This window comes from Carex rostrata, chromosome 19 (genome assembly GCF_964058835.1).
Source record: "Carex rostrata chromosome 19, lpCarRost1.2, whole genome shotgun sequence".
Classification (NCBI taxonomy): domain Eukaryota; kingdom Viridiplantae; phylum Streptophyta; class Magnoliopsida; order Poales; family Cyperaceae; genus Carex; species Carex rostrata.
This window is the reverse complement of record NC_135936.1, coordinates 7400022-7421828: the sequence shown is the minus strand read 5'-3', so window position 1 is coordinate 7421828 and position 21807 is coordinate 7400022. Positions and strand designations below refer to the sequence as shown.

The 21807-nt window shown below is 35.0% G+C and overlaps 2 protein-coding genes across 2 annotated transcripts; one reads left to right on the top strand and one right to left on the bottom strand.

Moving 5' to 3' along the window:
* Nucleotides 1-2474: 2474 nt before the first annotated feature.
* Nucleotides 2475-5375, bottom strand: LOC144571748 (Mitochondrial substrate carrier family protein). The gene is made up of 3 exons (XM_078321119.1): nt 5195-5375; nt 4783-4857; nt 2475-3947 (listed from the first exon to the last, which is right to left on the bottom strand). Exon 3 carries the CDS (start codon nt 3927-3929, stop codon nt 2835-2837), a length of 1095 nt encoding a protein of 364 aa, XP_078177245.1. The 5' UTR covers nt 3930-3947; nt 4783-4857; nt 5195-5375; the 3' UTR covers nt 2475-2834.
* An 11252-nt stretch (nt 5376-16627) lies between these two features.
* On the top strand, nt 16628-20279 carry LOC144571584 (uncharacterized). The gene is made up of 4 exons (XM_078320929.1): nt 16628-16755; nt 16939-17009; nt 17592-20046; nt 20137-20279. Exons 3-4 carry the CDS (start codon nt 17598-17600, stop codon nt 20163-20165), a joined length of 2478 nt encoding a protein of 825 aa, XP_078177055.1. The 5' UTR covers nt 16628-16755; nt 16939-17009; nt 17592-17597; the 3' UTR covers nt 20166-20279.
* Nucleotides 20280-21807: the final 1528 nt, after the last annotated feature.

Sequence of the window (21807 nt, the reverse complement as noted above, 5' to 3'; positions counted from 1 at the left end):
TTTTCATGCTGATACGGGCATGACAACTCATTGCATGTCTCTTGATATTTGATATTTCGGGCTTTGTGAGTTATTCAAACAAAACTCATCAGACATATTATCAATAATTATACCAAGCAAGCGGTGCTTAGCTGCAAATACAAAAATTCACTAACATTAGCAATCTAATTGATTAATTTCAATAAAATATTGGATTGATAGCTACTATCAATCTCTCAAAAAAGAAATCCAATAAAATATTGAAGAATTTCTCCATAGGAAAAATTGACAAGCACATTAGAAATAAATTTACTTAGAAATTTTAGAAAGTTTAGAAAGCAATTCTAAAGAGAAAAAGATTGTAACAATCCTCTCAGTTTAGATTGTAAATAGACATAAATAGACATTGTACGTAACATATCAGTATAACATAATTCACTGATACCATATAATATTAGCAACATAAGCCAAGTGAATCGCTATTATACCGGTATCAAGTGGTATTTGTAAAGATTTTGGTTTAAAACCCAAACTAAAATCAAATTCATCTAACAACTTATGTACATGTTATCCGCATTAGTAACAACAAGTAAAGATAGAACAATCATTAAAGATAATTCGAGAATCCAAATCCAATAAAAAAAACAAGATAGAAATGAAAGATATCAAGAGAGAAATTTCAAAATACCAGCAACTTTTTTAAATTGTATTTTGTTCTCTCCAATATTTTATTTAGTATTATCATCATTTCTTTTCCTTGTAACGAAAGGCATATGATCTCTTGCGATAGTATTTTGCATAACATCTCACAATACTTCGAATTCTGAGACAATATTAATTTAATGAGATACTATGGTTCGACTATATATATATTATATATTTTTGTAAAGCCTTAATCACATTTTTTCCGAAGCGCGGAAATTGTATGACAACCATTTAAATGTAATGAATATCACACAATTTATGTATGACAAACACAAATTGTATCACACAATTCTATCGTACAAATTAAAATTTGTTTAAATCTATCTTAGATTTAAAGTTGTCACACAATATATATACACAATTATGACAAAGGAAAATAAGTTTTTTTCTTAATAAAAAATAAAAGCTGTTTAAATCTTGTAAATTTGAATTATAACACTAAAATTTATTTTAAAAACTTATTTTGGTATAGCAATAGGTCATTCGTACTATGGCTGGACTTTGGGGTTCGCCTGATGAAAGAGATAGGGATCTCTGATTTGGGGTTCGCTTGGAGTATTATTCGCGAGAGAGAGCTTCGCCTGGTGAGGGCTAGAAATCACCTGGGCTGAGAGAAGGAAGAAGCGGGAGAGAGAGGGAGTCAGGGTTTGGATGGGGTTTATGCTACTGGACCGTCCATTTCAATTTCCAGCGACATTTTGAGTATCAGATCAATCTGATCAAGCACGAATTAGCAAAGCAGATCGGATGGTTTAAAACTTAATTTGTATTTTTTTTTTAATTTTAAGAAGAAAGTGTCAAGCAGTTATTTTGTTCCGGAAAATAAATGTTTGTGTGGATGAAAATTTGTTCAAACAACTGTCTTACATGAGGGTAAATTGGTAAAAAAGAAATTTCATTAGATCATACCTCAGAAGATATATACCTGTTCGATTATCATACCTCAGCAATTCTCCATCTAGGCTTTCTACAATAACAATAGTTCGGAAGATAATTGACAAATTTATGCTCTATCAAAAAGTAGTTGACTTGAGTTCAGAACTAAATCAAACACAACCAAAACCGCAGGAATGCTCAATCCTATCAGATGGACTCACACGGAGCGAACAGGGATAAAAAACAGAGAGGATAGAGATGATCCAAGATTCATACAAAAATCCTCTGCAAGGGGAAAAACCCATCAAATTTTTAGGAAGAAAATGTAAATTAAACCTTGTTTCAATCTTTGACACATGGGGAACTTTCAAATTGACCTTTGGTTTTATGAGAACTGGGTGGGGTAGACAAAAAAAGAGATGTCAAAACAGTACGCATTTGTGCAAAATTCTACTTTTACCAGTACAAGTATTCACAACATGCAACGATACAGCTTATCCAGAAGTGGACTCATAGTTGCATCAACAATTGTATTAACTTATTTGAGAGTCATCCCTGTGCTAGACAGCGGCTTCAAATCAAAGTAGCTATTTGCGACAGTTAAGAGATGACTAAGGATTTATTCTGGCCAAACTAAAACTAATTTGAGTCTTTGATCAAATAAATATGAAATATAGATTTTTAATTAATTTTATGACTTAAAAGTTAAAACACAGTAAACTAAAACCAGTCTTATATAACAAATATGAACTATTTACCAAAATTCAGTTATTGCATTGGTGCACGACGAGTGAACAAGTTGGTACTGGCATCTAAATTTTAAAGTCTACCTCAAATAATATATGAAACAAATTGAAAGAAATTGTGTTGTTTAAGTACCTCCATGTACTACAATTTAGAAAACAAAAGCCAAATTAAATGAAAACACATGCTCACAATTAAAAGAAATCCAACAGAAGCCTTGAAATGTGGCTTATTTCATACAGATATTACAATAAAAATTCTAAAGAAAAACCAAAGCACCTACTGGACTTGCATTCTTACGCAAACTAAAAAATTGAGTACCTCTTCAAAACCCAACTTGTCTTCATCTCTCAGTTCTAAACAAGGAAGGTAGATACCCATTATGGATATGTGACATTACTTTGAAGAATAGATAGATAGGTACTCATGAATTCCTACTTTCAATAGTAGGTCTCAATATAATTTGAAGTGGGTCAGGGTTACTGAGTCACTGGGTCAGTTTGAGGCTGGGGAATGGAGATGGGTAACAATTAAAAATTGGGAAGCTGCTTGTTGCCTAGAAGGATATCCTTCCAAGCTTCATAGAACATCCAGGTGATGCCAGATGTAGGCATTACCTTCAGACAGCTGGCACCCCATCCCCTGTACAACCCTGCCACCCCCTCTTCCCGCAACACCTCTGACAGTGCTGCAACCATGTGGGCTGGGCACTTACCTCGTATGGCCCCCACCATCAGCCTCTTCCTGGCCACCTCCAAGGGGAAACTTATTGTGCTTGCAGTAAGACCAGAGAGCGCGCCGACTAGGAGGAGCTCAGGGCGCGAGAGGGAGGTCTTTTTGTTGGCGCGGCAGTAGGAGCGCTTGATGGCATCATACATGAAATAGTAGCAGGTGCTGTAGGGCAGCATGCCGACTAGGGTCGGGCAGAGCCCGGCGTAGAAGCCCCCTAGCCCGGCCTCGGCATTGATCTTGACCACCGCAGCCCCCAAGGAGGGATAAGCAGCGCGGTTGATGGTGAGGCGGTCCTTGAGCACCTCCAGCGGGTGGCAGATGAGGGTGCTGACAATGCCCGCAGCAGCCCCACCCACAGCCACAGGAGACAGACGACGCACGAAGGCGTCCACCCAGCTATTGCATCCATTATTGTCTCTGTGTTGGTTTTCCTGAAGAGCCCTCCTGACAGCCTCGAAGGTGGCGAACTCTATGGCCTGCGTGGGAACAATGCGCAGCATGTTGACAGCATTTCCGGCCCAGAGGCCGCGCCAGCCGCCCTCCTGCACGATCTCAACGAAGGTGGCCGGGATGCTGCGGGAACCCACCCCGACGACCATGCGCGTGCGCACCGTCTCAAGAGGGGCCAACACTGCCTTGGCCATGGCCCCTGCCAGTGCCCCGCTGACGAACTCCGCTGCCTCCCTCTGACCCAAGAAAGCCTTCCTCAGCGCCAATTGCACGTCCCATTTCAATCCGATATTGGTATTGGCCCGCCCCTCCTCATTCACCTCCGGATCCACCAGGCCATAAGGATCCGGACCCCCCAGGGTCAGAACGTGCTGCTTGTTCAGCGCTGGGTGTTTCTTGAGCGACTGCTGCAGTTGCGCCGCCGCCTCCTGCTCCAAATCCATTTGATAGCTCGCCTCCTGCTGCAGTAAGATCTAGACTATGTGAGTCTTTAATTATTCAAACTATTGTGGCAAATTTGGATACATTTCAATCAGTACAAGAAGTTTTTACTGACCCCACCATAACATAATCAAATAGATTTTGTACAATTGAAGTAAAATAAAACAAAGTTATTCTCGGATTAAAGCCCAACTCATCCAATCAAATAAGTGTGTGCGAATTAAGGGGAATTGACACAATCCATATCTGATTAAAGACCAATTTAACCAACCAAAACAAAATAAAAAATCAACTAATGGCTGTTCATAGACAACAAAATAACAAAGGTTTTTACTTTTAACACAAATGATAATCAATCGACTAAATATCACACTCAAAAAGCTTAGAAGAAATAACAAGGAAACAAGTCCAAGCATTTAAATATCACAATATCACAGTATCACATCACAGAGAAACCTGACGAACAATAGACCAAGCATTTAAATTTCAATAGGTACAGACCAGCAGAATAATAGAGTATTAATTATCTCAATTATGATAATTAGGTCCTCCAAAGTAATCTAATCAGTACAGTAGTAATATGAACCCAACTAACATGTCAATAACAAACCCTCAGTTTAACCAAAATCACGTAACTAAAGAGAAAACAAGCAAAGAAAATCTGAAACAACAACAACAATTACAAAGGAAAGAGTTTTTGTTCCAACTGGATCAGTGCCTAATAGTCAGTAAATACCAGTACTGAAATTCACTGAAATTATACTAAAACCAGAGATGATTGCCCCTGATTCCATTAGAAAATATTCTATTACCAAAAAACAAAAAAACAAAAGATAGGATACAAAAAGAATTTACTTCAACAGGAGAAAAAAATGGCTTAAGAGATGATTGCCCCTGACTCCACCTGAAGAGACTCTCCTTCTCTTTGACCTAAGAGAAAAAAATTATTCAATTACCATTTGTCATTTAATCCAACAGGAGCCTTGAAAAGTGGCTTATTTCATACAGAAATTAAAAAAAAAAAATCTCAAAAGGAAAACCAAAGCACCTACTGGACTTGCATTCTTACACAAACTCTAATATTGAGTACCTCTTCAAAACCAACTTTTCTCTCATCTCTCAGTTCGAAACAAGGTATATTACAAATTTGTGCAAATTTTGTGTTCAACACCAAACTTCAGTTATTCACCAAACTTTAAACTCTTGACTCAGACCCACAACCCGTTAACCCATTAGATAGAACGAGGGAGAGCAAGGGGACGCTTACCAAGAATGACGAGGAGCAGGGAAAGGGTCTGAAAGAGGGGGTCAAGGTCGTCTGGGAGGTCGCGAAGAGAGAGGCGAGAGGCGGAGTGGCAGATTGATCAAGAGATGGTGAAAGATTGATGAAGAGGCGGCTAAGGAGCTCAAACGGGAGAGAGAGGCGTAAGCGCTCAAACAGGTTAGGCCGTTAAAAGGTGCTGTTCGGCACTATGGATTAAGAGATGGGGGCTTAAGAAATTAAGCTTCACTAAGGAACCCATGTTCGGCAATACGAACGGATTAAAATATCTGGGTAAAGATTTTAACAGAGTATTTTTAGCTTCATGCAGCGCACAAACCATGTGCAGCCCCGTTTTGATTCTATAGTCAGTGCGCTGCATGGAGCCAAACCTAATCTGTTAAAAAAGTTACCCAAAAATCTAGGATGAGTGAATACAAAATATTTTACTTTATGAGAATACACATAAAGACCAAATTACCCTCAATATCATTTTTGTCATCTACGTGCATTAAACTTTAGTAAATTTTGTTTGATAAAGTATAATCCGTTCCAGCTAATACACATATTAAGTCCATAAAGGAGTAGAACTAGGGTGTCCTATCAAGTCAAAAATCCGTCAAATCGGCTTCAAATGATGAATTCGAAAAGTTAAAACCCACCTATCTTACGAGTAATGCGTCTAGATGTGAAATTTTTGAACATTCGAATAATTTAGTATAAAGTTAAGCGATCAAAATTAAATAAATTAATTTTAATGCATTCATTTTTGAACGTTTTTTTATCACTTGACTCTATGCAAAATTAATTTCAATATTCAATTTTTTCACATGTAGACGCATCACTCGTAAGGTAGGCAGGTTTCAACCGATCGGATTTATTATTTGAAACCGATTTGACCGGTTTTAGACTTGAGTTGGAAGCTTGGTGAACTTAAAAACACTCTAGTTCTACTCCCATACAAGTGGATTTGATTTGGATAAAAGGAGATAGATCTCTTCAATCACTCTTTATTTTCATCCATAGAATCCTAAGTACCTGCATCAATAAAAGATTGTTTAAAAACACAGAGATATTCAAAATGATCTTATCTATCTTCTATTCTAATGAATAATGGGGTATCTTTTGAGTTTTACTTTCTTTCTTTTTTATGCTCAAATTGGTAATGTTATTGTTGCTGTAATTAAAGAAGCAGTTCCCAATATGTCTTTAGAAAAATCTGAAGTGATTCGAGCTGTAATTGTACGTACATGCAAGGAATTCAAATGTAAAGATGGTATGATAATAAAATACGATGACAATGCAGCAGTTGTCATTGATAAACAAGGAAATCCAAAGGGATCTAGGATTTTGGTGCAATCATTGAAGAATTGAGAAAATTTCATTTTACTAAAATTCTCTCATTAGCTTCTGATGTATTATAAAAATTAGTAATTTAAACTATTAACTAATAAATGAGACTATTATATATTGGATATCTTAAATAGATGAAATTGGGGATTTTTTTAGGGTATATATTTTAAAAAATCAATAAAAAAAGGAAAACATGTTGATTACAAAAAAAACTGCAAAAATCAATGAATTTGTTGTGACTAACGACACTATTTCCAATCTTATTACTTTGATAAGAAATGCTGACATGGCTAAAAAAGAAACTGTTTCAATACCATCTACAAAGATTACTGAAAGCGCTGACATGGCTAAAAAAGAAACTGTTCCAATACCATCTACAAAGATTACTGAAAGCATTGTTAAGATACTTTTAAGAGAAGGTTTTATTAAAAATGTTCGGAAACATAAAAAAATAACAAAAATTTCTTGATTTTAAGTCTACCTTTTTATAGAAAAAAATGGAATATATAGAACTATTTTAAAACGTATAAGCCGACCCAGCTTTCGAATTTACTCGAAATATCAACGAATTCCCAGGATTCTGGGTGGAATAGGAATTGTAATTTTGTCTACTTCTCGAGGTATAATAACAGATCGAGAAGCTCGACTTCAAATAATTGGAAGAGAAATTTTATGTTATATATGGTAATTCTCATAAAAATAAAAATAAAAGCTCTCAGTAATGTCATTACTAAAAAAAATGATATTTTGAATCATTCAGTATACAAATTTCATGCGATTTCGAAAATTTGACAAATATTACTTAACACTAGAGGAGGTGTACTATGAATGCAAATCATACGTGCGAATACTTCAAATTTCCTTAGAAAGAAACATAAACGGATAAGTTACAGATTATCACAAAAAAAAAAAAAAATAGCACAAGTAATTCGCAGTAAAAAATTAAAATAACTATTAAAGGCCCTCATACATTTTCAGAAATTTGAAATTTAACTATTTAATAGATTTATAGAAGAGATAAGAGGAAATGATTTTGTATTTTCCATAATGTTTCAATTACAGAGACTTTGCTTGTATAGCAGTGTAACCTTATACATAGTCTGAATCCGTAACTAACTTCTAGCCTATTACAACAGCTTCAAGTGTGCCTATTACAATGACTCCTAACACTATCCTTACAAAATCAAACTATAACACAGATTGAGTTAGATACTGGTACAATAGTATCAGAATTAGCATAGTTCATACAATAATTTAATTAGAATATTTCATGAACTGGCACTCTGTACCATATTGACAAATGAATTATTCGGATTCGGTTCAGCGAGGTCAAGAATTTGTGATTCGGAAATAATTTAGATATAATTCGAGAATGATTCGGAATTATCCGGACCAGAGATCTCAGTGTAGAGAGATAAAAAAAACCAATAAAAATATATTCTGGAAAAAAAATTCGAGAAAAATTCATAAAATTCGGAAAAAGTTCGTAAAATTCGCGAATTATTCGGATTTAATTCTGTCAAAATTTGGTTAACTGAATAATTCGGTGTTCAGTTCGGCATCACCAAAAAAATAAATTATTCGAGTATAATACGCGAATCTTGTCACTATGCTATGTGCGAGTTGGATACTTGGGACGGTCCTGTGCCAGCAAGAGTTCCTCTTGTTGTTCTCTTTTATATATTTGTTTACTTTATAGTTATGATCTGATTTAATTGGAGCCTGATACTGGCCTATATTATCCTCGATGGATCTTGTTATGCATGTTCTTTACCTGCCATAATTTTAAAAAATCAGGTTTTTAGAAAATTTTTATACAAGTATATATACGGTAAAGAAAATTGGTCTATTCAGTAGTTTGAGCCTAATGTTTAAGGAATATTGTATCAATTAGGAGGGAAACGGAATTTGCAGAAAGATCTGAAAAACCTTTTAACTATCAATCTCTTATCTTATTTGCCACATCTGCTACCATAAAAATAGAGATACTGGTACAATGGATCAATGCTCCAATTTTGCTCTGTTGTTAATCAGAAACTTTCTTACAAAATTGAGATGTGCGAGCATCGCTTTTAATTAACTAATCCTTACTCAAACTCAACGGTTCCTGTAAGGACATAAATCTGTATATGTGAGTTTCATCTATGGACAATCCGTCGCAATTCGCAAAGGAAGTTCAATTGAAAGTACAGTGCCAAGTACGACGAATTCACATCCCCTCAGGTTACCTGACTGAGTACAATTGAATCGGACGGTCTGAAATTGGATGTTTTTTAAACTTGGCACGAATCTCAAAGCACAAATAATACTGCCCCCAACGTCATTCAGAACATCCACCGACTGAAATTAAATCTGGACCGTCCATTTCAATTGTGTTGAGTCAGGTACCTGGGAGATATGGATCCAAGTACGACTGGAGGTGTGCACTGTGCATTGCTTAATAAGAAGAACTATACTTTCCAATTTTTTGCTCTATTAATGTTACATGTCAGAACCGTGGACTTGGTGCACTGGTACAAGCTCGCATCTCTCTAAGAGGACACAGATTTGCTTACATTTTGCAGAATCATTTTCTCCTCATTTTCGGTTGGCATATGCGGCCATTTTTCTCACCATCGAAATTTTTAATTAAATGTCTTGTTTCTTAAAATATTAAAACAAAATATTTTTCCATCAAATTTATTAACAAAATACTTTTATAAGGCCTAAATACATTTTTTTTTACTCTATGACCTATTAACCGAATTTTTTATTAATATCCAATTTTAATATTAAATTTCAAAAAATAACCACATCAGCCACGTTTCTCGAAATATACCCTTTCCGGAAAAAAAATTTCCGGAAACAGGGGCTACTTCCGGAAATTTTTTTTCCGGAAACGGGCTATTTCCGGAAAATTTTTTTTACGGAAACAAGCTCTTTCCGGAAATTTTTTTTCCGGAAACAGAGGGTGAGTACAAAGGGCGCTGGCTCCACCCGTCCCCATCATTCCCCATCACTTTTTCAAGGTATTTTTTATTTAATTTATTTAATTTATTTAATTAATTAAATTAATTTAATTAATTTAATTAATTAAATTAATTAAATTAATTTAATTAATTTAATTAATTTAATTAATTTAATTAATTTAATTAATTTAATTTATTTAATTTATTTAATTTATTTAATTTATTTAATTTATTTAATTTATTTAATTTATTTAATTTATTTAATTTATTTAATTTATTTAATTTATTTAATTTATTTAATTTATTTAATTTATTTAATTTATTTAATTTATTTAATTAATTTAATTTATTTAATTTATTTAATTTTAAATGGTTTAAAATAATGTCCAAATAATTTAGGAAATACCGAATGGTCTAGAAAAATTTAGAAAATACCAAAATGGTTTAGAATAATTTAGAAAATACCGAAATAGTCTAGAATTGTTTAGAAATTACCGAAATGGGGTAGAATAATTTCAAAAAATACCAAAATGGTGTAGAATAATTTAGAAAAATACCCAAATAGTGTAGAATAATTTTGAGAAATACCAAAATAGTGTAGAATAATTTAGAAAATACCGAAATAGTCTAGAATTGTTTAGAAAATACCGAAATGGTGTAGAATAATTTAAAAAATACCAACATAGTCTAGAATAATTTAGAAAATACCAAACGGTGTAGAAAATTACCTTAGTAATCACAGTCATGTCCCTTCCTAGGACCTCAAAAAGCCCATGACTTCCACGATAAGGAATCACAGTCATGTCCCTTCCTTTTCCAATACGTTTTTGCAATAACTTAGTTACCCTGTCGGACCACACCTGACCATGCTGACATGCCATTTGAGCTTTGTTCGATCGTTCAAAAAACCATTTATTTAATTTATAGAACGTATCCTCCACAACCGCTGCAACCGGTAATCGCCGACTAATTTTGAACACGGCGTTCAGTGACTCTGACCCATTTGTTGTCATTATCCCCCATCGGTGGCCTCCGTCCAAAGCTTTATACAACTTCTCTGGACATGGAAGCTCGTCTTCATCGTTAGGGTCCCTCTTACCCACCTTGTTAAGGTAGTCGATAGCCTTCGGACAACCAATTTCAAAGTCTTGTAACATCTCCTGCAACCTCCTAGGTTTGCATTTGTTCACTCCAGCTATGAACCTGTCACTAACCTCTCTCTTACGGCCCACGTGCTTGTAGAGATTTTCGGCAACATGTTGGGAGCAATACCGATGCACACATTGATCGGTAGACTCATCCCATCCGAGATTTGGATCCTGAAACACGGCTTTAATTCCCAAATGTCTATCCGATATGACACAAAAGAATCGATTATCTCCAATTACTTCCAACCTTAACCATCTCATAAAAAAACCCCAGTTGTCAGCGCTTTCTTTCTCCACAATTGCAAAAGCCACTGGAAGCAATTGGTTTTCAGCATCGTACATACATGCCATTAGCAGCCTACCTTGGTACCGTCCCGACATGAAACATGCATCGATACTAATCACTGGTCTGAGGAACGGTATCGCTGCAATACACGCTCCAAATGCCCATGCTGCTCTGTGGAAGTGTCTATCAGTTTCTTTCTCAATCGGTTTCGAGATCAGACAATACTTAGTTCCTGGATTGTTTCTCTTGATGGCTTCCAATAGTGGAATAAGCAAGTTGTACGAGTTCTCCCAACTCCCAAATAGATTTGCAATAGCAAGCTCACGGCCTCTCCATAATTTGTTGTACTTGGGGGTTACCTTATCATATTTCATCATGACGATATCTCGAATATGATTTATAGAAGAACACACGTCCCTTCTAATGGTCTTATCAATCGCAAGGGCAACCATCTCTGCTGTAAGTTGACAATGATCAGTACGTGTTGCCGATACTGTGCACGTATGGGTAAGTGCTTGTTTGGTAATAATCCAAGATTCTGAAAGACCGTTCTACTTTGCGGACACCTTAAATTTACAAAAAACATCTCTGCACCCCACCTCGTAACGTCTAGGTTCGCTCCTAATAACCCTGCACTCACAATTATTTTCAAGATGAAACTCATTGATTGCTATCTTTAGAGCCGTTTTTGACTCAAAAAATACACCTTTAGCCAATGGATTATCTGTCATTTTTTTTGAGCTGCCGAAAAAATTGACATCCGCAGGCCGAAAACCGGATATGTCATTGAAACTGTCAACCGGATGTGTCATATTTTCCCGACCAGTAATCGGGTACTGTGATTGACGGGACTGTGGTTGTGACTGATTGGGCTGTCCGATATCATCATCGGAACCCGACGGCTCACCGGAGAGCATCTCATCTCCACTTGCCAAACTATCAGAATCAATTGCATCCACAGGTACATGCGAATAATCGCGTACATGTCTGCGGACCGCACTGGAACTGGGTCGGGATCTCATTGGTATATCCACAGAGTGCCGACCGGTACTAGGTCGGGATCTAACTGGTATTGGGTCTTGATCCACATGATTCTGACTGCTACTGGGTCGGGATATAACTGGTTGATCCACAGAGTTGCTACCGATACTGGGTCCGGGTCTCATTCTTACATCCACAGAGTACCGACCGGTGCTAGGTCGGGATCTAACTGGTATTGGGTCGGGTTCCATAGGATTCTAACTGGTACTGGGTCGGGATCGAGGTTCAGGAATCTAACTAGTACAGTTCGGTTCCAATTCTACATATAACTCCATAATCTGGAACCTTTGTGAAAAAGACGACACAATTCCTAAAATCATTTCGAATGATTGTTGGTCCATTACCGGTACTAATTGATAGTCACGTTGTCCATCGGTGGACATATTAAACCTGGCTTGAATTTCCAGATTTGCTTGACTAGCATTGTACCCAACAAATTTATAAATCTCATTCTGAAGATAATCAAAATTGTGGTTCACGGTTATCGGTAATGAGTATTTAGCTCGGGTACTGTAATAGACCCCCTCATCATTATATTGGATTTCCCCTCCAGTATAAATTTTCGCACAAATAGTTGTCATTTTTTATTTCGATTGGTCTGACAATTTCAAAAATAACAACATATAATTAATTAAAAATTGTGTTGCCATTGGTAAAAATATTCTGGACAATTTTCAATAATTATTCTACACTATTTTGGAATTTCATAAATTAATAGGGCAACATTCTAAACTATATTGGAATTTTTAAAATTATTATAAACCATTTTGGAAGGTTGTAAACAATTCTAAATTTTCTGGACAATATTATAAAAAATAAAAAATATTTTGGAATGAAGTAATTAATTATAAATTAAATTAAATTAAAAATAACATAAAGAAAATAAAATTATCTCAATCGAAAACCGGTCGATCTGACTGTCAGAGCTCCGTAAGGAATTCGAAAAGCAAAAAGTTCCTAAAACAATTCTAAATCATTTCAGAATTAATCAAAATTATTTTAGAATTAATAAAACTTTTAAAATTATTCTGCACCATTTTTAATTTTTTTCAATTAATATGACAATATTCAGAATTTAAATAATTTCAAATTAAATAGTTACATATTTAAATAATTACAAATTAAATACTTCTAAATTTAAATTATAAATAAAATAAATTTAAATTAAATTTAAATTATAAATAAATGAAATTAAAATTATAAATTAATGAAATTAAAATTATATATTACTTAAATTTAAAATATAAATAAATTAAATTATAAATAATAAATTAATAAAATTTAAATTATAAATAAATTAAAACTTACTGTGAGAGAGCGGATGAAATGAAAGCGACGACAATCTGCGAATTTATAAACTGCATTTCCGGAAAAAAAATTTTCCGGATTTAGCCAGTTTCCGTAAAAAAATTTTCCGGAAATAGACGGAATTTTCGGAAAATTTTTTTCCGGAAAGGGTATATTTCGAAAAACATGGCTGATACGGTTATTTTTTGAAATTTAATATTAAATTTGGATATTAATAAAAAATTCGGACCTATTAACCCCCCTTCTATTTACTTACACTTTGTTTGGATGGAGAGTAGAGGTAGGGAGGAAATGGAAAGAAAAGAAAACTTTTCGATGAATCATGTTTGGTTGACAAAATTATGTTGGAGGTGAAAGATTTAACCTTGTATCATTGTAATTAATATAATTGGTTTTCCTTCCAATTTGGGATGTAACGGATGAAAATAAATTTTGTTGCAAATATTTTTAGAAAAAATAACACAAATGTCTCTATATCTTACAAATATAATTTTCATACAAGTTTTTTTGTCACAAACATTGGCGGAGTCAAAGTGGCACACGGGTAGGCAGCTAGCTGCCTACCCCTGGATTTTTTTTTTCTTTTGACTAGGTTCTTCGATAGGTCTAGTCTACCCCTGGATTTGGTTCTACCTACCTCTAGATTCAATTCGGAGTACTGATTGTCAGTTCAGATTTCAGAGATGGTTTGTGAGTCGTTTAATCTAATTAGGAAAGAAAGGTATTTTTAAATCTTTGTTCAATTCGGCAATGCACATGCAATTTTACAACCGATTCGGTAGGCAAAGATGCAATTTGGTAGGCGAGTGAAGGCGGAAAGAGAATTATGAAGGCGATTCGAATCCAAACCTGTTTAGAAAAAATATCTGAATCCAATTTCTGCCCACCCCTGACTCAAATCCTAGCTACACCACTAGTCACAAACCTATAACAGCCACTGAATTTCTCATTAACCTTCTAAATTTTAATCAACCAAATAAGAAATAAGACGGAAAAGAAAGTTAAATTTATTTTCTCCAATTAATCATCCAAACATGAAGAGGTTAAATATGTTAATCTTCATTTCTATTACATTCCATTCCCTTTTATTTTTCACCTCATTCTCATTAACATTCTAAATTTTAATCAACCAAACAAGAAATAAGACGGAAAAGAAAGTTAAATTTATTTTCTCTCATTAATCATCTAAACACGAAGATGTTAAATATATTAAGAGTGATGCTTATGTGCATACAAGGACCTATTTGTAAAATGAACATATTTTTATTTTCAAAGTTCAAACAGTCGATCCGAACCGTTCATCTTGTTCTCCATATTAATATGTGCTTGGAGACCAAATTTTACATTTTTCTGAAATTTTTTACTATTTATTAAGATGAGTACAAAAAATATCAAATTCAGACCATTGAATTTTGTACCCATCTTAATAAATAGTAAAAAAATTCAGAAAAATGTAAAATTTGGTCTCCAAGCACATATTAATATGTAGAACAAGTTGAACGGTTCGGATCGACTGTTTGAACTTTGAAAATAAAAATATGTTCATTTTACAAATAGGTCCTTGTATGCACAGAAGCATTTGCCATATATTAATCTTCATTTTTATTATATTACATTCCCTTTTATTTTTCACCTCCCCTTCCTCTACTCTCCATCCAAACAGGGTGTTAATCTATTTTTACAGCATACATATTATGTACAAGGAATTCCTTTAACATCATCCAAATACTTTGATTCTACCTCGTAAACATTGTTTTAATATTTTAATACTTTTGTTGTGCTAGTAGTGTGTCACGGGTAAATGGAGTGGATTCGGAGCGGATAATGCTAATACTATATTTGTATTTGCCTTTCAATGAGCGGATACTGATACAAATACAGATAGTAAACGAATATTAAAATTTAAAAACCAAAAGGGCATTATCCGAAAAGAAAGAAAAGATACGGACTACCAAAAAATAAAAAAAATGAAAGCGTAAGGAAAGGTTATATTCAAGCTAGCCTTTGCCTCTTGGTCCCTCTCTTGGACTCCAGTCTACCTGGCTTCATTGGATTTGCTTTTCTTTTTTTTCTTTTTTTCTCTCTCTTTTTGAAATTTGGCAGAGGCTGATTGCTTCTTCGTCGTTGATGCTTTTATCTCTTGAGTCTTGATCAAGGTCTATCTGTCTCATGCATTCTTTCTTTTCTTTTCTTTGAATTGGAGGAAGATCGATTTCTCTCTCTCTCTCCCTCTTCTCAATCTCATTTCTAAATTTGGTAATTTCAACTTGGAGTTGGAGATTCTTGAATATAAGAGGCGAACTAGCTAATCGTATGCAAGGTAATGAATTTTATTTTATTTTATTTTTATAGAGGAGCAACATAGAATAGACACAGCTTTTATATCAAATGCAAAGTATATATCGCCTTTTGGTTTTTAAAACAACCATTTACTTAATCTATTTTTACAGCATACATATTATGTACATGGAATTCCTTTAACATCATCCAAATACTTTGCTGCTACCTCCTAAACATTGTTTTAATACTTTCTGTTGTGCTAGTAGTGTGTGACCAAAACTTTCAATAATAGTGGAGAATATTCTTGTTATTAGACTGAAAGAAATAATTTTCTAAAAATATTCGTATTCATACAAGCAACAATTTGTCATGTTAAGCCATCTATTTTTTACTAAGTGAGGCCAAATCTAAATATGTTGATCAATTGTATTTTTCAAGGGATTATTTTCAGTCTGAATTTGTCGTGATCAGCTTATTATGAGTTATGATATTATTTTTGAGATCGACTATTAAACAAAATAATGCCAATTCAATCTACAGTTTAATTTAATTTACCCTAACATTAACTGCTTTGCCTCACATCATTTTTAATACAAAAGTAATTGCCTTGATATTTAAAAATAAAAGTTGCCTACATAATCACTTGAACTTTGGAAGAAAAAAAAATGTTTTGTTTTTTTTTTTTCAAATATTTTAAGATTAATGATATTATTCATACTTTCATAGAGAATCATAGTTTTGGAAAAAAAAATGGACTACCGAGAGGACTAAATGTTAATAAACAATGAAAACAATTTAAATTATAATACGTATTTTTTGTATAAAAATAGAGTTAGCCGAGAATAAATGGAAGGGAAAATAATAAAAAAAAAAGTGTATATTCAGGTTTCACAAAAATTTCTGTCAATAATTAATTTTAAGAAAACACGGTATTTTATTTTTGGCGTCTTATATTTAGTGTTTTCCTCTCCGAAGGGATCCGCTTCGAGATTCGTGTCAGGTAAAAGAACGGTCTGGATTAAGTAATTCTAGAACCTGAGGAGGATACGGATTCTCTCCTCTCTCCTGTTTTCTTCCGAAGTAAAAGGAGGAAACAAAAGCTTGCTGTAAGCGGTGTGAGCGACGAGAATTCGCCGCTAGCATCTACGCGCAGATCTGCATAGCCTCCGACAGCAGCTTTTGTGCATCGTTATCTTCTCAAAGGTTTGCTTTTGAAAATCCCCTCTTCGGTTTCGTTTGATGATCTTCCATTCCCTGCTTGTCAAAAATTAGGGGGTTTATCGACAGTGTTAATATTTATATCATCATTTTTGTTTAATTACTTGTGATTTTTCCACTTTCTGAATCCTTTTGTTAAACCCTTATTTCTGGTTTTTTTCTTGTTAGCTGTCGAATTTGAAAGGACGGCGCGGGAAGCAAGGGGGCGGAAAGAGGTTTCGTAAACGACCAAAGCTGCTGTAAGCCTACTATCATCTATATAAACATAAATTTTTGCAATTATTATTCTTTCATGAATGCATTTAATTTGCAATTAATGGCTACTTTTAATTTGAGAACTGTCTTGCAATTGCTAATGAATTGCATTGATGGAGATGCTCTTATGGAGCGAACCATTACTCTTCGCTGTTCATGGGCCAGTTCTAACACATTTTTCGTATAAGTTCTTTTTTTTTTGTATTTTTAGTTCTAAAGCCCTCTGTAGTCTATTTTTTTTTCTGTAGCATAAATTAATAAAATAAAATTCATCATATCAAGATCTCCATATTCACAAAAATAGCAAATCTGTACCGAATAAATCCCCTCGTGTCTCCTCCACTGCTCACATTGTACCGAATTAACACTTCTTCTTTTCATCTCCATTGCTCTCCCCTCAAGTTCAAGAAAAAAGTCCTAGAGTACTAAGAAAAACTTGATTTGAATATTTTTTTGAATCTTTTGAATATTATTAATTTGCGGAATAGTTCTTTTTTGTTTCTTGAATGAACATTGTATTTAAAGAAAATGCATTTTCTAATTTGTTGGTGAAATTGTTCAAACAGGGAAAAATGATTTGTGTTATGATATATATCGGGGGTGAAACCCGACACGGTAAAATGGGGGTTGAGTACACCATTAACCCTAAGCTCACATTTCCTGCTACTGATGATACCAGTTTTGATGGTATAAAAAATGAGATTTACAAAGGCCTCGGTTATTGTGAGAGTAAGTACATACTGAATATTCAAGTCCGTTGTAATGTTGGGACATCTGGTAACCGATTTTATCAGCTGGTCCCAATTTTTGAAGAAAGAGGTTGGCGAATGATTTACGAGATGACAAAGGCCATCGGAACACAGTATCATATCGTTGAACTGTACACTGAGATGTTACCTGTGAGAACTGAGTCCAGTGTAACAACTGAGCCCAGCATGCCCCAGCATAATGACCATGATACCAATAAACCTGATGAATCCAATGATGGTGAAAAGGATGTGGAGAGAGTGAAGGATGATGAGCACGATTGTGCTTGGATGGATGATGATGATTCTGGCCATGATGTGCCTAATGTCACAAAGGTAATTCCAAAGCAGAGTAGAAAATTCCCACTGTCAGGTCGTTCTGAAACACACCCAGTGAGTGCATTCAATGACATTTCTGCATTTCGGACCGCAGATGTCACTTTCTTTGGTACTGACAAACAGTGTGACACTCCTTTGTCGAAAGACCAGACCTTTTTATCAAAAGAACACTTGAATTCTGCCGTGAATGAGTTTCACATCAATGCAAACATTGAGGTGAAGTTCACACACAGTGACAAGAGTAGAATGATTGTGGAGTGCAAAGACACCAGGTGCATGTGGAGGTTATACGGTAAGGCCTTAGGGGTCGGTTCAACATGGGTTATTAGAAAATGTCAATATCCACACACTTGTAGTGTCTCCGCTGCTCAAACTAATCATGCTCAGTTGACAGCAACTATGGTTGCGGATGCAATACGGGTAGATCTCAAGAAGGACTTGACCTTGTCCATCACAAATATTCGGGAGTTAATCCGAAAAGCCTACCCGAATGTAACACCCTTGTACAACAAGCTGTGGCGTGGTCGAGAGCTGGCGATTGCACAGCTTTTTGGTAGTTGGGAGGTATCATATGCATTGTTGATTCCAATGTTAGAGGCCATTAAATCTGTAAATCCAGGTACAAAATACACGCTTCTATCTGATCCTATCACTCGAGAGGGTCATCGTCAATTCAAGGCTGTAGCATGGGCATTTGGTCCATGCATTGAAGCTATCCCGCATCTTAGAGATGTCATCAGTGTGGATGGTAGCTTTTTATCGGGTAGATACGATGGTCAATTGTTGATAGCATGTGGGTATGATGCGGAGAATCAGGTTATCCCACTAGCATTTGCACTTGTTGAAAAAGATGATAACGACAATTGGGGATGGTTTATGAGGTGGCTGCGCACAGAGATATTTGGTTCCGGTAAATTCTTGTGTGTCATCTCTGATAGGCAGAACACCATCAAATGGGTTTTCAAGCAGCCACACATTGGTTGGAATGAGGCTAGCGGTGAATGTGTTCATCGCTTGTGTTCACAACATGTGGCAGAAAATTTGTATAAGGCATGCAAAGATCAGAATGTGGTAGACAAGTTTAAGTTGATGGTCAAGAAAAAAAAACCAAGGAGATTTAAAGAAGGAATGCAGGCGATTACGGATGCGTGTCCAGCAGCAGTTGAGTACCTTAAGAAGGTAGGGAAATACTTAGAGGATGACTCTCATGAAAATCCTAAACCTGAAAAATGCTTCCAGTGCATGGATGGTGGGTATCGATGGGGTATAATGATAAGTAATGGCTCGGAGTTGCTGAATAATGCGTTCAAGTTATGTCGGAGATTACCAGTCACAGCAATAGTGGAGGAAACATTTTACAAGTGTGTGAAGTGGTTTGTGGACAGAAAAGAGAATGCTGAGAGGTGCATTAATGAGGGTAAGTTATGGTCAGCAAGAGTTGAAAATTTATTAGCCAAACGAGGGAGGAAAGCAAGGGTCATGGTTGCAACGCCTTTCGGTAATACCAACGGGGAATATGAGGTTCTTGTTAAGGATGAGAAAGTCCCCTTCCGACGAGGAGAGGTGTTGATACATACATACCAAGATTTCAGATACAAGGTGATCGTACGCGATCAAGCACAACCGCAATGTGAATGCTTGACACCTAATCTGACCGGTATACCATGTGCTCATGTTCTTGCAGTATGCAGGCTTAAAAATCTCAACGAAAATGATTTTGTGCATCAGTTGTACTCTCTGAGAGCACTAGCTGATACATGGAGTGGGCTTTTCCATCCATATGGCAACCAGTGTGACTGGCCTCCATACACAGGTCCAACTATTATTCCTGATCGACACTTGATCAAGCTGGGCAGGAGACGAAAAATGGATGAAATGCACGGAAAGGGGCACAGTCATAAAGGAAAACGTTCTATGGGGGACAGCAATGAAGCAGGTACTTTTTTTTTCTTATAGTTTTTTTTTTTTTTTCTCTTTCAATTTAATCATATTACAACTAACTTAAAGTTTGTGATATATCTCGTAGGGGCATCTCCAAGTCGAATGGCACGATGAATTGTACTAACAATTTGTATCAATTTTTGTAATGCTAATATGATCAGTTACTGCCTTTTTTTGTTGTAAATAGTCACATGTATCGAATTTGCAATAAATTTGTTTATGTTCTAATTTTGTGTGCGATTGTTATCTGATATGTCATTGTTGTCTTGGGTGGAAAGAATGGGTGCTAATGAGGTAAAAAATTGGGTGGAAATGAGGTAAGGAAAGATTGCTACTTTTACCTGCTCCTCCTCTGTTCATGCCATTATCAGCAAACATGTTTCCCACTTTACGTTAATCTTATTGTGTCATCGATTTTATATTGGAAACTCGTATATTTTTTTTTTCCTAAGACTCATTTTTCTTCTAGAACTATTTCCTAAATGGAGCTCATATTGAGAATTTAATTGACATAGATAACTGATTAGTAAATCAGAGTCTAATTTCTGGGATAGACTGGTATGTACTAATCAAAGCAGCTTGCATGATAGGTAATTTTTTGTTTTTGGCTAGCTGTTCTAATTGATTTTGTTTCAATGATACAAGTTAGCATTTGGCTTAAATGATACATTAATATTTTGGATGAGTGCCTAAATAATTTCTGTGCATAATATCATTGCAGGATTCTTGCGTTTCAGGAACTTCAAGACGGGGAAAGACCGTTATCTAAAGTTATCGAAATGTCATACATGTAAGCGCAACTATATTAATCAATGTGAGATGTGTATGGTGTACTTGATGTTGTTTGTTTATCAATTGTGAAAGATAATTCTGCTCACCATTATAAACAAATCTGCATATTAGTTATGTAATGTGTTCCCAAATATTTCGCCTTACTCTAATGTACTATATTGAAAGTTATATCGTATGCAAAATATGGAGGTGAGTAAATTTGGTTGTTGTCATTTCCATTTTTTTCTTTCTTTGCTACTTTGGCAGTTATTGGTTTCTTCATTTTGTTATGTTTCCTTTTCTGGGTTCAGGTTATACTTTCATCTAAATTTATTTCACAGATGGGTTGGGTGGAGATTGGCAATTTTGTAAGAGATCAAGAGATATTGGTGAAGTTTGTTTATCTGAAATTTTCATTTGTTGTTACAAAAATCGAAGGAATCTTTTAGTGAAATAAAAGATCACATGTATTGAATTATACAATGAGATAAAGTGAACAATAAAACTTCTCGATATAAATGGTTTTTCGTTTCAGTATTCTCCGAGTGGATTGATTATTGAGCCAGGTGATGCTACAATTTCATTCTTTTCTATCTTAAATCATGGCTTCCAGTTAGTTCTTCACTCCATATGGTCTGTTGTTGATGTGTCCCCTTTTATAGTCTAAATTTCCATTATTTTATTTTCAAGTTTTTTTTTTTTTTTTTTTTTTTTTTCATTTTGCATTTCGGCCGTTCAAATTATTGCAGTGTTACTTGCATGAGCTGAGGCTTTTTGGTCATGATTGCATCAGCCTGTTGGTTTAGTTCATAGACACACAAGTTGGTTGCCCCATTATAATCACAGTACTTTAATTTTGTACCACATTCCGTTTTCTATGTTAATTTGAAACTCAAAGTTAAATAATATTCTTCATGTAATAATGCATTCTCATAACCAAATCAAATCATACAATTCGTTATCCTGTCAACATCTGCATGAAAAC